At 42.3% G+C, this 15,808-nt stretch overlaps 1 protein-coding gene and 1 long non-coding RNA gene across 5 annotated transcripts in view; one reads left to right on the forward strand and one right to left on the reverse strand.

The window, feature by feature from the left end:
• LOC137342155 (coiled-coil domain-containing protein 157-like) overlaps window positions 1–15,808 on the forward strand; it is a 30,372-nt gene that overhangs the window by 7,284 nt on the left and 7,280 nt on the right. For 3 of the 4 annotated variants that reach the window (XM_068005876.1, XM_068005877.1, XM_068005874.1), the window contains 6 exons: window positions 377–536; window positions 2,512–3,220; window positions 3,574–3,651; window positions 4,866–5,056; window positions 12,924–13,100; window positions 15,268–15,424. In XM_068005876.1, coding sequence (XP_067861977.1) covers window positions 468–536; window positions 2,512–3,220; window positions 3,574–3,651; window positions 4,866–5,056; window positions 12,924–13,100; window positions 15,268–15,424 — 1,381 coding nt within the window. In that variant the 5' untranslated portion in view covers window positions 377–467. The remainder of the gene's footprint in view (window positions 1–376; window positions 537–2,511; window positions 3,221–3,573; window positions 3,652–4,865; window positions 5,057–12,923; window positions 13,101–15,267; window positions 15,425–15,808) is intronic. The other variant, XM_068005878.1, reaches the window with a different exon arrangement.
• LOC137342158 (uncharacterized) overlaps window positions 1–15,808 on the reverse strand; it is a 22,792-nt gene continuing 6,984 nt past the window's right edge. Inside the window, exons 2-3 of the long non-coding RNA XR_010967209.1 lie at window positions 1,385–1,490; window positions 1–625 (exon numbers count right to left, since the gene is read on the reverse strand). This is a non-coding gene — a long non-coding RNA (uncharacterized lncRNA). The remainder of the gene's footprint in view (window positions 626–1,384; window positions 1,491–15,808) is intronic.

Genomic DNA, 15,808 nt, shown 5'->3' on the forward strand with positions numbered 1-15,808 from the left:
TCCCACCAATTATAATAACCTCAGCAGGAATATGGCAAATCACAAAATGGATTTGCTTAATTAGATGTTAATTAGTTAACTTATTTAATAGGTAACAATGTGGCATCTTCTTTGCCAAATCATTAACCAAATCTAAAACTATTTTGTGACATACAGCGGATATTACCAAGTGGCCTGTTGTAATTATGTCTGTCCCCAGGACTTGGTTTACTCTACAAATAAAACAGGATTGTGTACCTTGTAACAAATTCTGTCATATTAAAAAAAAGCTGATTTTAATAAAACTTTAAATATCCACTCCAATATAATTCCATTTTAACATTTTAAGTGTTAACAGTGGTCACTGCATTCCATGCAAACCTTGTACTTTCTGTAGGCTGGTGCTACTGCTGCAGAGTTTCACACACTACGTTGACATTCTTACGAAGGAGCAGAGTATCCCTATCTCCAAGTCTTTGGGTCCATCCATGTCTGTTGGCCTGGTGGTGAAGAAATACTGGAACAGCATGCTTAAACTGGGGACCATCCAACAGCAGGTAGGCACAGCATTCTCGCAGTGTAGGATTCATTTTCACTACATTTGTAGAACTGCTCTGCTTTCAATTTCTTGTTTGAAACCATAATACTAAAAATTGAACAGGCAGACACAGAGAAACGGAATTCAAATGCATTGTAATCTGACCCCTTTTTTTTCTTTCCTTTTTAATTTTTCTCTCTTCCCCTTCATTAATTTCTCTTGAGGGATACCGTTCTAATATCAACAGACTGACCTGGATTATCCTTGTCTGTGTGGCACAGAGACACTGCCCATTTGCTCTTAACATCAGTTTATTCTGTTGCACCAAGCTGAATAGGTTTGGTTATTTCAGTCAGTGGACCAATATACAATTGACAAAATTTAGAACAAATTTGTTAGCAACTACTTCAAATTAAAAACAAGATAAAGTAGAATAGGGAAAGTGACATTTATGGAATTAAAAGTTTTCGTGTCTCACTGCATTGATAGCATTATATATACATCGGACAAAAACAATCAATCGGCTCAAGTAAGCACTATCTGTTAATGAGCCAATTGGCTCATAGTTCTTTTTTAACTAACTGTGAAACAATTAAAGACAGATCGATTCACTAGACAAAGAAAAGCTACCAATTAACAGCAACCAAGGACCACAAAACTATCCAATCAAATTAATCAATTTTTCTAAATCCAGCAAGCTGGAACTGCCACAAAACAAACCAATAAGATTGCTCAAATAATTTCTTCTTGCTATTTATGGCCACCATTTTTCTTCTTCATTTGGACTGGTGTACACAACTAAAAATAACATTTATAACATAAGTATTTTTAAAATAGACAATTCTGAAAAAAGGTCGCTAAACGCACCTGTAAAATTGGTCATTTAAAGTTAGAAATGCCTGCAGGAAGTTCCCCCCACATAAGCCTGTCCATTGGTCTGGGCGTGTGAATTTTCAGCTGCTATTGACAAATTCTGTGTGTAAAAGAAAAAAGAAAGACTTGCATTTATATAGCACCCTTCACAACCTCAGGACGTCCCAAAGCACTTTATAGCCAGTGAAGTACTTTTGAAGTGTAGTCACTGTTGTAGGGAAACACAGCAGCCAATTCGCACATAGCACAATTCCACAAACAACAATGTGATAATGGCCAGATAATCTGCTTTAGTGATGTTGGTTGAGGGATAAATATTGGCCAGGACACCAGGGAGAACTCCCCTGTTATTCTTCGAAATAATACCATGGGATCTTTTACATCCACCTGAGAGGGCAGACAGGGCCTCGGTTTAATGTCTCATCCGAAATACGCCACCTCCGACAATGCAGCACTCCCTCAGTACTTATGTGTCAGCCAAAATTATGTGCTCAAGTCTCTGGAGTGGGACTTGAACCTACAATCTTCTGAAAATGTATCTTTGAAGTATGCTCAGTAACCCCACCTTGGCAACCCCTCTCTCATCAGAAGCTTATTTACCATTTCCAGTGCCCACGTCAAATTCCAGCAAGTGCAACTCTTCCCAAGCTGCCTTTTTTATTTGCACCGTCTGAGTTATAGTTTTCACCCTATCCCAGAGTATACGGCGACAACATCTATCTAATGGCAACCTGACAGCTTGGGAAGAGTTGCACTTGTTGGAAGTTGCACTTGATTGGGACACTGGAAATGATACCAGTCATCACTTCTGATTGCCAAGGTGAGGTTACTTGGCAGACTTCAAGGACGCATTTTCAGGAAGATTTTGTTGGGGTTATTAGTCCATCCACACAACACCCCTGGCAGGTAAAAACTCAAGCGAAATTCCACAGTCCTGTAACTTAAAAAAATTCTTGCTTTGCTTTTTTTACAGAAACAATATTGCTGCAAATAATGAAACATCACCTGCCATGTGTCAAAATCCTGCTTTATGCACTTGTTACAGTTTAATTCAAACAGGAAATATCGTAACTGCCAGAGCAGATTATTTAATCTATTGAATTGTGTTTTTATTTTAATAGAAAAAGTTGGTGGAGGAAGACCTTTCTAAACTGCAAAGTGACCTGATGAATTCCAAGGCAGAGATTGACAGGTTGAAGAATTGTTCATCTGTACCTTCTAACTCGTCTTCATCCCCGAGCAGCATCAAATCTACTGGGATGACTCATTCGCAAGCCTCTTCTACACCTGTGCATGCTACATTACGTGAAGCACTAAGAAACTCTACTTCTCGTATAGCTACAGACACTCGCAGCATTGGCTCACAGACAGTGGAATCAGCTCTGGTACCATGTGATGCCTGTGCCTGCACACAAGCAACCCTTAAAAAGGTCAGCAATTCCATTGTCACCATTTGCCATAACCAGAATCTCCCATCGGCTCTCAGCAAGTTTCAGGAAGTTGTGAAGGACACCCTGGGGGATGGTATGATGACAGCAACTGATGTGTCTTATTGGGCCTCCGAACAGAGCAAAGACCTGGCACGAATAAACAAACATCTCAGTGAACTCATGAACTGCATTAACCCATTAAAAGCTGAGCTGCAGGCCACAGCAGAGCAGCAAAGTCAAATGAAAGAGAAAATAGATAATTTTAATAAAGAACTCGAAAAGGAAAAAGGGCAGCAACTCTTGAAGATAAAAGAGTTTGACAAAAAGATGGAGGAGATTAATAGAAAGAACTCTGAGACAGTAACAAAACTTGAGAGTGATAAAGAGATGCTCCGGAAAGGTAATCCCAAATTTGACATGGCACATTTATTAGGGGTGAGGAAACAAAATATATTTTTAAATGATGTAGGTATCATTTGGCATTTATGCCAAGGATGTACCTTCATTCATGGTTGAACTGCACTGGGCAAGTCCACATGACTTAAAGCACCACTATATTTTTAAAACCGTTTTCTGCTATCCTTAAATTCAATAAAAAAATTTGATCACCAAAATCTCCACTCTCACCCCTAAATGACGGGCTGCTTCCCCTTTCAGTTAGTCACTGTGTCCAATAGGGCAGAGCTGGAGTGTGAAAAGCTGTGAGCTATTTTCCTTAGCTGTCCTGATGTTAATTCTATAGCTCTGTTTTAGGAAGCGCTACATTAGAAGAGAGGCTATCAATCCTGAAGGAGGAAGTCAAGGCACAGCATGTACTGATGAGAGACCTTGGTAAGTCTGCCATACACCATTCTTGGTATTTCTTGCACCTTTTGGGGATTGAGCACTAATTTACTTGTGGTTGGTTGGGTAGCTGTGGAGGGAGCAGCAGTGAATCGAATTTAAGAAAAATGCACTCATGTTTTAAACTGAGGGTTCGAGTCAGATTTGAGGAATTTTCATCTTGTAGTTGGACCTTTCAGAGTCTCAGTGGGTCCCAGGATTATGTTCATTAATTCCCTCAGCACTGCTTTGATGACAGCCCAGATGATCCCATTAGCTTTCATCTTGCAGATAGTCCCCCAGGCATTTCCTGATGGTTTCCTATTCATCTGGTTACCAGCTTTCATCCTGTACAGTAGTTTTTACATCAAGCAGCTGGCAACATATCTACTGAAATGCCAATAGGAGTCTTTATGCCTGGAGACTGCAGAGCAACACCACTTTCAACACGCCTCAATACACCCCCGCATCAAACTCTTAGCAAGTACAAGATCATGGAGGCATATTCCTGATTTGACTTCACAGTGATTGGAAAGAAACCTAATGTTTATGAACTTCTTTAAACACTGGTTGTGGGTTATGTGTAACCTGAATAAGTGGAACAGTTTCACAATACAACTTTTGATAAGCACATACTGGATGCTGCAACTTTAAAGACAAGAACAAACAGCAAATGTTAAAGGTAATCAGGAGAAAATTAATTTTACCATATAAAATCAAGGAATGCACTTTGAGATACTTGAACAACTGGGACCGTACCAACTTTCAGTGTCTCCAAGAGTATGCTTGTTTTGCCATCATTAGTAGAACCATCTACATATTCCTTATCTCATTTACGCATCCCCGTGCTCCCAGAATGGCTGTCCGGCTGTTGCAGCGCCTTTAACATGGACCAGTACACCCCTTAAGGAGTGATCTCAGTAATACTGATAATTGAATCTAATGTTCCTTTTAGTTTGGATTCTGGGAGACTGATGTCTGTGAGCCAGTTCTTGGCATTTACACTGCAAAATCTGGCACAGACTCATAGACGCAGTTTATCATGGGTCCATGATTCTGCCCCTGCCCCAGATAAGGGAGCCGGATTTAGTAATGTACAAGTCAGAAACTTGCTCACGGATAATGAACTCCTAGAATTCAAACTACAAAAGCACCAGTATAAAAGTGGCAAGGTTTATAGGAATGTGGTTTGGTTTCTTAATTCTGTTGGTATTTCTGGACAGAGCTCTCTAAGCAGATGCTGCTGGAAGAAATGAGAACCAAGATGGCAGACAGGAGTGTGGTGCTGACTCTTGAAGAGCAAGTTAGACAAATAACTAGTCAACTGGAGAGCACTACGCAGCAACTCAAAATGATTAGCAGTGAACTGGACAAAGAGAAAGTGAAAATCAACAGCATGCTAAGACACGAAGAGGTAAAGACCTGGCAAATTGCAATGTAATAAACGCACCACTTTTTAAGAATGTGTACACATTTAGTCCATATTTGATCCAGCGTTAAGTATATGGTCCAACGCCATTTCCTCACATCTGTACTACTGCATCAAATGCTGGTTTGCATCGGCCAATAGGGAGGGGGAGGGGGAGGAGGAGGAGGGTGAAAGGGGAGAGGAAGGCAGAGAAGGAAAATATACATTGTGCATTACATGTTACGAAGCTCCAATCTTTGTAAAGGTGAGTGAGGATATGTTGTTTATATGAATATCATTTACTGTGCTGCCAAGTTCCAACTATCCCTTTTCTTTACCTGGTTCATCTCTGATTTCTCGCTCTCCTCCTCTGACAATGGGCTTTCTACAGATATCTGGTAGTGCAGGGGTCCCCTGTGGCCATCCCCCTCTCAAACAGATATGCCACTTTGGATGCTGTTGGGGGGGATGACTTATCAGGGGAAGGCAGCAGCAGCCAACTTCCTGGCACCACGGGTAGCTCTGCTGCACAGGCTGGGAGGAAAAAAGAGTGAAAGAGCTATAGTGATAGGGGACTCAATTGTAAGGGGAATAGACAGGCGTTTCTGCGGCCGCAACCGAGACTCCAGGATGGTGTGTTGCCTCCCTGGTGCAAGGATCAAGGATGTCTCGGAGCGGCTACAGAACATTTTGGAGGGGGAGGGCGAACAGCCAGCTGTCGTGGTGCACATAGGCACCAACGATATAGGTAAAAAAGGGGATGAGGTCCTAAAAGCAGAATATAGGGAGTTAGGAGGTAAATTAAAAAATAGGACCTCAAAGGTAGTAATCTCAGGATTGCTGCCAGTGCCACGTGCTAGTCAGAGTAGAAATAGGAGGATATTTCAAATGAATACGTGGCTAGAGGAATGGTGCAAGGGGGAGGGATTCAAATTCCTGGGACACTGGAAACGGTTCTGGGGGAGGTGGGACCAGTACAAACCGGACGGTCTGCACCTGGGCAGGGCCGGGACCGCTGTCCTAGGAGGAGTGTTTGCTAGTGCTGTTGGGGAGGGTTTAAACTAAAGTGGCAGGGGGTTGGGAACCTGAGCAGGGAGAGAGAGGAAAGCGTAACAGGAAGGGACAGAAGGTATGGAGTAATAGGTAAAGTGTTAAAAAAGGAAAAAGCAGGAACTAAGCGTCACAAAACAGATTTGAAAGTTCTTTATCTGAATGCACGTAGCATTCGTAACAAAATGGACGAGTTAACGGCACAAATAACTACGTATGGGTATGATCTTGTGGCCATTACAGAAACATGGCTGCAGGGTGACAACGACTGGGAATTAAATATGCCAGGGTATTTAACAATCAGGAAGGACAGGCAGGAAGGAAGGGGAGGTGGGGTGGCTATGTTAATAAAGGAAGGAATCACGGTAATACACATAAATGATATTGGGACAAAGCATCAAGATAATGAAACAGTTTGGGTGGAGATAAGGAATAATAAGGGGAGAAAAACATTAGTGGGCGTAGTATATAGGCCTCCTAATAGTTGCAACTCTGCTGGAAGAAGTATTAATCAGGAAATAGTCGGGGCATGTAATAAGGGAACAGCCATAATTATGGGGGATTTTAATTATCATATTAACTGGACAAATCAAATTGGGCAGAGCAGCCTTGAGGACGAGTTCATTGAGTGCATCAGGGATGGATTTCTTGAGCAGTATGTAACTGATCCTACAAGGGGGCAGGCAACCTTGGACCTGGTCCTGTGTAATGAGTCAGGATTAATTAATAATGTCCTAGTTAAGCATCCCCTTGGAACGAGCGACCACAACATGGTTGAATTCCATATCCAATTAGAGGGTGAGAAGGTTGATTCTCAAACAAGCGTACTGAGCTTGAATAAAGGAGACTATGATGGTATGAGAGCGGAATTGATTAAAGTGGACTGGGAAAATAGATTAAAGGGTAAGACGGTACATGAGCAGTGGTGTTCATTTAGGGAGTTATTTTACAACTTTCAAAATAAATATATTCCACTGAGGAAAAAAGGGTGTAAAAGAAATGACAGCCATCCGTGGCTAAGTAAAGAAATCAAGGATAGTATCCGACTAAAAACAAGGACATATAAGGTAGCCAAACTTAGTGGGAGGATAGAAGATTGGGAATTCTTCAAAAGACAGCAAAAAGTAACTAAAGGATTGATTAAGAAAGGGAAGTTAGATTATAAAAAGAAATTAGCAAAAAATATAAAAACAGATAGCAAGAGTTTCTATAGTTATATAAAAAGAAAAAGGGTGGCTAAGGCAAACGTAGGTCCCTTAGAGGATGAGACCTGGAAATTAATGGTGAGAAACATGGAGATGGCAAAAATGCTGAACAAATATTTTGTTTCAGTCTTTACAGTAGAGGACACTAAGAATATCCCAACACTGGACAAACAGGGGACTCTACGGGGGGAGAAGCTAAATACGATTAAAATCACTCAGGAGATGGTACTCAGTAAAATAATGGGACTCAAGGCGGATAAATCCCCTGGACCTGATGGCTTCCATCCTAGGGTCTTGAGGGAAGTGGCAGTAGGGATTGTGGATGCTTTGGTGATAGTTTTCCAAAATTCCCTGGACTCAGGAGAGGTCCCGGCAGATTGGAAAACTGCTAATGTAACACCGTTATTTAAAAAGGGAAGTAGGCAGAAGGCTGGAAATTATAGGCCAGTTAGCTTAACATCTGTGGTGGGTAAAATTTTGGAGTCTATTATTAAGGAGACAGTAACAGAACATTTAGATAAGCATAATTTAATAGGACAAAGTCAGCATGGCTTTATGAAGGGGAAGTCATGTCTGACAAATTTGCTTGAGTTCTTTGAGGATATAACGTACAGGGTGGATAAAGGGGAACCAGTGGACGTAGTGTATTTAGACTTCCAGAAGGCATTCGACAAGGTGCCACATAAAAGATTATTACTTAAGATAAAAAATCACGGGATTGGGGGTAATATTCTGGCATGGGTGGAGGATTGGTTATCGAACAGGAAGCAGAGAGTTGGGATAAATGGTTCATTTTCGGACTGGCAACCAGTAACCAGTGGTGTTCCACAGGGGTCGGTGCTGGGTCCCCAACTCTTTACAATCTATATTAACGATTTGGAGGAGGGGACCGAGTGCAACATATCAAAATTTGCAGATGATACAAAGATGGGAGGGAAAATAGAGAGTGAGGAGGACATAAAAAACCTGCAAGGGGATATAGACAGGCTGGGTGAGTGGGCGGAGATTTGGCAGATGCAATATAATATTGGAAAATGTGAGGTTATGCACTTTGGCAGGAAAAATCAGAGAGCAAGTTATTTTCTTAATGGCGAGAGACTGGAAAGTACTGCAGTACAAAGGGATCTGGGGGTCCTAGTGCAAGAAAATCAAAAAGTTGGTATGCAGGTGCAGCAGGTGATCAAGAAAGCCAACGGAATGTTGGCTTTTATTTCTCGGGGGATAGAATATAAAAACAGGGAGGTATTGCTGCAGTTATATAAGGTATTGGTGAGACCGCACCTGGAATACTGCATACAGTTTTGGTCTCCATACTTAAGAAAAGACAAACTTGCTCTCGAGGCAGTACAAAGAAGGTTCACTCGGTTAATCCCGGGGATGAGGGGGCGGACATATGAGGAGAGGTTGAGTAGATTGGGACTCTACTCATTGGAGTTCAGAAGAATGAGAGGCGATCTTATTGAAACATATAAGATTGTGAAGGGGCTTGATCGGGTGGATGCAGTAAGGATGTTCCCAAAGATGGGTGAAACTAGAACTAGGGGGCATAATCTTAGAATAAGGGGCTGCTCTTTCAAAACTGAGATGAGGAGAAACTTCTTCACTCAGAGGGTGGTAGGTCTGTGGAATTTGCTGCCCCAGGAAGCTGTGGAAGCTACATCATTAGATAAATTTAAAACAGAAATAGACAGTTTTCTAGAAGTAAAGGGAATTAGGGGTTATGGGGAGCGGGCAGGAAATTGGACATGAAGCTGAGTTCGGATCGGTCAATGCCCTGTGGGTGGCGCAGAGGGCCCAGGGGCTGTGTGGCCGGGTCCTGCTCCTACTTCTTGTGTTCTTTAGATTTGTGGTTGGGATCAGATCAGCCATGATCTTATTGAATGGCGGAGCAGGCTCGAGGGGCCGATTGGCCTACTCCTGCTCCAATTTCTTATGTTCTTATGTTCTTATCTATTGCAAGCCCATCAACTCTCTGGATTATGCTTCTTCTCACTCCATTTCCTGTAAAAACTCCACCCCTTTCTCCCAGTCTCTATCACATTTGCTGTGATATCTTTGCTTTCCACACCAGAGTTTCTAAAATGTCACCCCTTTTCCTCATCCAAGGCTTCCCCTCTACAGTGAGACCCTTGACTGCCACCTCATTTTCTGGGTTTCTGCTTTTACCTCCTCCCCCCTCCTGACAACAACAGGGTGCCCCTTGACTATCTTCTATCCCACCAACCTTTGCATTCATCAAATCATCTGTCATTTCCGCTACCTACAATATGATCTCGACACCCCGACCCTTTCCACAGGGCCGGTCGTTCTGTAATACCTTTGTTCACTCTTCCATCACTCCTACCTTCCCTTGAACCTTCCCATTCAAGCTAAGAACATGCAAACTTCTCCATATATCTCTTTCTACATAGCTGTCTAAGGCCTCAAATACTTTTTCCATTTGAGACAGCAATTCATGTATACTTCCTATAATCTAGTGTACTGCATTCGCTGCTCACTGTTTTATCTAAATAAGAACAATAACTTGCATTTATATAGTGTCTTTGATATAGCAAAACATTCCAAGGTGCTTCACAGAGGCATAATCAATAAAAAAAACTCTACACTGGGGAAACCAAATGCAGATTAGGTGAATGCTTTCACTGAACATCTTTGTTCTGGTTGCAAGTGACCCTGACCTCCCTGTGACCTACCCTTTAACTTACATTTACTTTGCCACTCTGACCAGTCTTTGGTCTCCTACACTTAAATGAAGCTCAACGCCAGCATCAGCAACGGTATCTTAGCTCTCTGGTCTGAACATCGTCCTTAGTAATTTCAGACCTAGCTATATCTCCTATTTTCTTTGCAGCAGGGGTGCTTGTGATGTAGGATGGGTCTGCTGAGATTCAGGGAGAGGGGAATAGTGTTGACGTTTGGGATGGAGACTGCGATAGCAGTGGGAGGTCTGAGCTAGTGATGTTGATCTACCTTTCCTTTTCTCGGGATTAGCAGGCCCACCATGTTTTTGCAGCATTTTCTGCTTTCATTTCAGATCTGCTGCATTTGCAACCTTTTTACTTTTTCATCTTTTTTGTAATGGCTTCTCCCATGTCTTTTCATCCTCCACTATCTGCACATTCTTTGTCCTTTTTATGTCTTATCACTGATGATTGTTTATATCTTATGATTTTCTATTAAGCAGTTTGCTAATTCAACCCATTAACTCCCTCTATGTGATTGGCATTGGCATTACTGTTGATACTTTCCTTTCCCCTTCCCCTCTTTGTCTCTTCCAATCTTACTAAAATGGTTACTTAACTTTTAGTCTTCAGTCTGATGAAGGGTTTGCATCTGAAATGTCATATCCTGACTTTTCTTTTTACAGATGCTGACACATGCATTTCCAACATTTCACGTTTCCAGTATTTGCAGTTTGTTTTCTTTATTCTTGTACCACTATGACTAGAGCCATTGGTGATCCAGTAGCATATTCAGTAGATAGAAGTGATGATATCCCCATATTGGTCAATAAAATATATCCCAACATCACTGCTAATTAAATCACAAAAAAGGAAAACAATCAATGTTTTTTTTAAAATTAAAGGCGCTATATAAATGCAAGCTGTTGCTGTCCGTTTCTGTCCACAAACCAGACCAATAGCTCTCTGGCATGCTTCGAGGCAGTCGCACATCTTGAGGTTGAAATAATGTCATGTCAACCTTTCACTGTTTTATTATTGTATTGTAAAGCATTGCAATCTCTGCATTTTAGTATTTCCAATAAAACAACTTGCATTTATAGTGTCTAACATATAGCCTCACTGAGTCAGACGCTGAGCCATGGGAGAGATTAGAAGGGTGATCAAAAGGAATGTCTTAAAGGAAGCGAAGGAAGTAGAGAGGGAGGGTGTTTAGGGAGGGAATTCCAAATTGTGGGACCTAAGCAATCGAAGGCATCATTGGTGGGATCTGGGGTGACTAGGGTTGTCCAAGAATAAAGAAACAGAGGAACAGTAGTTTGGAGGGGGCAGGGGGTACAGTGGTAGAGCTGGACTAGATCATGGGAAGAAAGTCTATGAAAACCTTGAAACACAAAGATGAGAATTTTAAATCCATGGTGTTGGGGGACCAGGAGGCAATATAGATCCACGAGGACTTGGTTAGGGGGAGGGGGTTGATGGACTTACGAGACTTGACGCGAGTTAGGATATGGCCAGCAAAGTCTTAGATGAGCTGAAATTTATGTAGGGTGCAGAATGGGAGGCCAACCAAGAAAGCAGTGGAGTAATCGAGTCTGAGAGTGATATGGTACGTATCAGTGTTTGATGGAACTGGGATAGGAGCGGGGGCAAGTGATGTTGCAAAGGTAGAAGTTGGTGGTCTTTGTAAAGAAAGTATATGGCGTGAGAAGCTCAGATTGGGATATAACAGGCCACCCAAGCTGTGAACAATCTAGTCAAGCTTGAGACAGTGGCCAGGAAAGGGGATGGAGTCAGTGGTGACTATATAGAGCTTGTGCTGGGGCTGAACATAGTTGTTTCAGTCTTCCCAATGTTTAGCTGGACGTCAGACAAGCAGTCTGACAGCACAGAGGAAGTGGAGGGATTGATAGTGATGGAAAAGCAAAGTTGGGTGTCATTGACATACATGTGGAAGCTAACCACATGTCTAAGGATGATGTTATCAAGGGGTAATATGTAGATGGGAAAGGGAGCAAAGACGGATCCTTAGAAAACTCTAGGGATGACGGTGCAGGGATGGAAAGAGACGCCATTACTAGAGATGCTCTGGTTATAATCAGATAGGTAAGAGTGGAACCAAGATGGACAATGGCAGAGAAGCAATGGAAGAGCATGGTGTGGTTGTCTGTGTCGAAGGCTGCAGAGAGGTTGAGGAGAGCATTCACCACAGTTAGTCATAGGAATGTTGGTCCTGACTTTGGTTAGGATTGTTTTGGTGCTGTGAGAGGGGCTGATACCTGATTGGAGAAATTCCAACAGGATGTTGCTGGAGAGATGGACATGCACCTGGGAAGCAATAACACTTCTAAGGACCTTGGAGAGGAAAGGGAGGTTGGAGATGGGGTGGTAGTTTGCAATGACAAAGGTTTGAAGGTGGATTTTTTGAGTAGGGGTAGGTGACAGCAGTTTTGAAAAGGAGGGAGAAAGCTTCTGAGGAATGTCAGCTAGCATGGGAGTCATGAAGGGAGGTTGAGTGGTAGACCTCATGAACGAGGTGAGCTTGGAGAAGGCAGGGGAAATGGGAAAAGGGAGATGGGGGTTCAGGGCTAGAATGGAAGGGGGACTGGCCGGAGATTTGGCTTGGTGGGAAAAAGGAAGGGGTTGAAGCAACAGAACAGATAAACTTTATCTTGGTTACACCAAGAAAGGGGAATTATGGTTGGCATCTAGTGGCCTGAGAGAATATAGTTTCCTTCTAAGAGCAGGGAATTATAATAAATTTTGTAATACCCTTCATACAACAACAACACAGCCTGAACATATTCACAAGGTAACCGTTACAAAGTATTGTTAATTGGAAAGAAGAAATGGTTCAGATTTTATAAACGGGCATTTTTAAGAATGCAGAGAAAAATATTTGTAGTTTTAATTGTGTTTTTTTAAAAATTAATCAAGTCTCTCAAAGCTAAGATTAAAGCTCTGCTGCAACGAGTTGATGATCTAGATGAAGAACGTGAAGAGCTGAACACCAGATTAGCCGAGTCTGAGGCTGGAACAGACGAGCTGGAGGAGCAGCTGAAGACAGTCAATGTCGAGAAAAGCAACCTACAGGACCAACTCCAAGAACAACTGGTGGGTGCTCAGAGTGTGAGGAAATGTTTAAACAATGCTGAAAGTCCTCTAGGTAGCAAACTACGAATACTGACATAACATGGACTTTTTTTTTGTCATTTTCTTAGTTATTTTTCCCCAAGTCTCCAAAAACATGCTCTGAAAGGGGTTTGAACCCCTTCATTATAATGGGTTGGATTCTTGCTTTTGGTCCTCTGCAATGCTACTGTATAGCTAATTGCTAGGAGCTGTGACTAACACTTTGATATTTCCCTCTCTTCCTGTGTGGAACCATCTGGATTTTTACTTAATTCCCAAACCATTCTGCTTTGGGGAGACATTATGAAGATGATCCCACATACTACTCCATGTTTTAGTGTGCTGCAGCTCCAATGCGTTGTGCCACCTTGACAACTCTCCAGGTACATTAAATTAAGTTTTAGAAAGTTCACCAGGAGTAAAGCTGTACTTTATTCTTCCTGCACCAGCAACATCTTGCATTTGTATGGCACCTTTAATATAGAAAAACGTCCCAAGGCGCTTCACAGAAGCTTGGATAAAGAAGTGGGTTTTAAAGAGGGTCTTAAAGGATTTGATATGGTTCCGCACCAGAGATTATTAGCAAAACTAAAAGTGCTTGGAATTGGAAGTAATCTTGTGACATGGGTTGGTAATTAGGTGGGAGGTAGGAGATAGGAGAATAAAGGGAATGTACTCTGATTGGCTCAATGTGACAATGGTGCTCCCAGGGATCTGTACTGGGGCCTCAAGTCGTTCACGATGTAATCAATGACTTGGATGAAGGAATAGAGAGTGGTGTATCTAAGTTTGCAGGTGACACTAAGTTAGGAGGCACAGTTAAGTTGTGCAGATGGGAAGTTCAAAGATGAAAGTGAGGGAGTAGTTGAGTAAATTAACAGCTGCAGAAGTGTTGTGATGAATGGAAGGCCAAAGGCAAGGTAATTCAGCTTTTGAAAGTGCAGTTGTAAAAGACTTGAGTGAGAATTATTTTTCCACGGATGGACACAGAAAGAACTGGAGTGGGGAGGGGATAGGGGGATGTGGGTGGATAGGGGGATGTGGGTGGAGAGGGGGAAGGAAGTGGTTGGAGATGGCCCTATCAGTGACCATGGCTGTGAATATGGGTAGGGGAGTTTATATGGAGGGAGAGGTTTAGGGAGGACAGAAGAGCAGTGAGTTCAGAGGAGAGGGGGCAAGGAGAGCTGAGATGGATGAGGAGTTGCTCGTAGAGACTGAGGGAGGAAAGGAGGATATCTTGATAAGAACAGTGAGGCTGGGGGGAGTGGTAGATAATGATCTTAATGGAGAGTTGAGAGGGATGAATCAAGAAAATGTGCGTCAAGGACGATAAGGTACCAGAGGAGTTGTGGGGGGGGGGGGTGGGGGGGAAAGAGACCAAGATATGATTTGGTGATTAGAAGCACACCAACACCATGACAGTTTGGGTGGGGCAGTGGCTGGAAAGTATAGCCAGGTTGGGAGGCTTCAGAAAGAGGCAAAATGTCACCACCTGTGAGTCAAGTTTCAGTCAAGGCCAGGATATGAATGCAGTCATCCACATTTGTGGATGGCAAAGGCCTTGTTTTTGAGTGAACAGATATTCTGAAGGGAAATGTAGAGAAGGGTGCTGGTTGTTGATCTACTGGCAGAATCCAATGGTGCTAGAAGGCAGAAATGAAAGGTGGCATGATTGGGTGACAGGAAAGGGAGGAGACAGTGGAGTAGTGCCTGAGATCAGATAGTAATGGGCTCAGCCATTTCCCAACAGTGCCGTTGGATAGATGACCTTTCTCTTGGGCTCTACCGACATGAGTCTATAACCATCTGCTGAAAGGTTCACTGGAGCATATGATAACAGAGCACATCATGAAAACCTGTGGGAGACAATATATACCTCACTCCTGGCCCAGACCATAACTGAGGACAGCCCTCTTGTGGAATACACCTTGTGGTCTTCATGGCATATCGTCTAAATAAATTAGTTATTACCCAACTTGGGGTCATGAACTAATTTAATTCACTTGTTGCTGTTACATAGAGGGAATCCGGATCTAGAATTTATTACAATCTACAAAGTGCACACCACCCCTGGGTAAGCTTTATCCCTGCTCAAGTACAATTCAGACAAAAGCCAATTTTGTTTTTCTTTTTTCCTTCCTTATTACAGCAGCAAAAGCAAGAAAAACAAGGTCTGGAGAAATCCATGACTGAGCTAAAAAAAAATCTGTCCCAGCTAGAGAGCCAGGTTCAAGAATATAAGAAGCAGCGGAGGCTTCTGGTGGCTTTCCCTGACCTAAACATGCCATCTGAAACACAGTGTGAGAGTAAGAAATTTCTATCACTTTAAACATTTTGAATTAATCTAAATTATTCTGTTTGTATTAGCAGCACAAAATGAACATCAACTGAAAAATTGAGAATAACAGTATTCAAAATGAAACTGTTGTATTGTTTGTTATCTCTGTTGCTTTAAGTAAGAAAACATTTTGCCAGTTTATCATGAGATAGATGGCTGTTAAGCAATTTAGGACATAACAAGCCAAGCCATTCCCAGTGTAAAAGTAGTGTCAAACCCAAACCCGCGAGCTCTACCACCTAGGACAAGGGCAACAGGCGTATGGGAACACCATCACCTCCAAGTCACACACCATCCTGACTTGGACATATATCACCGTTTCTTCATCGTCACTGGGTCAAAATCCTGGAAC

The sequence above is a fragment of the Heptranchias perlo genome, chromosome 25, assembly GCF_035084215.1.
Source record: "Heptranchias perlo isolate sHepPer1 chromosome 25, sHepPer1.hap1, whole genome shotgun sequence".
NCBI lineage: Eukaryota > Metazoa > Chordata > Chondrichthyes > Hexanchiformes > Hexanchidae > Heptranchias > Heptranchias perlo.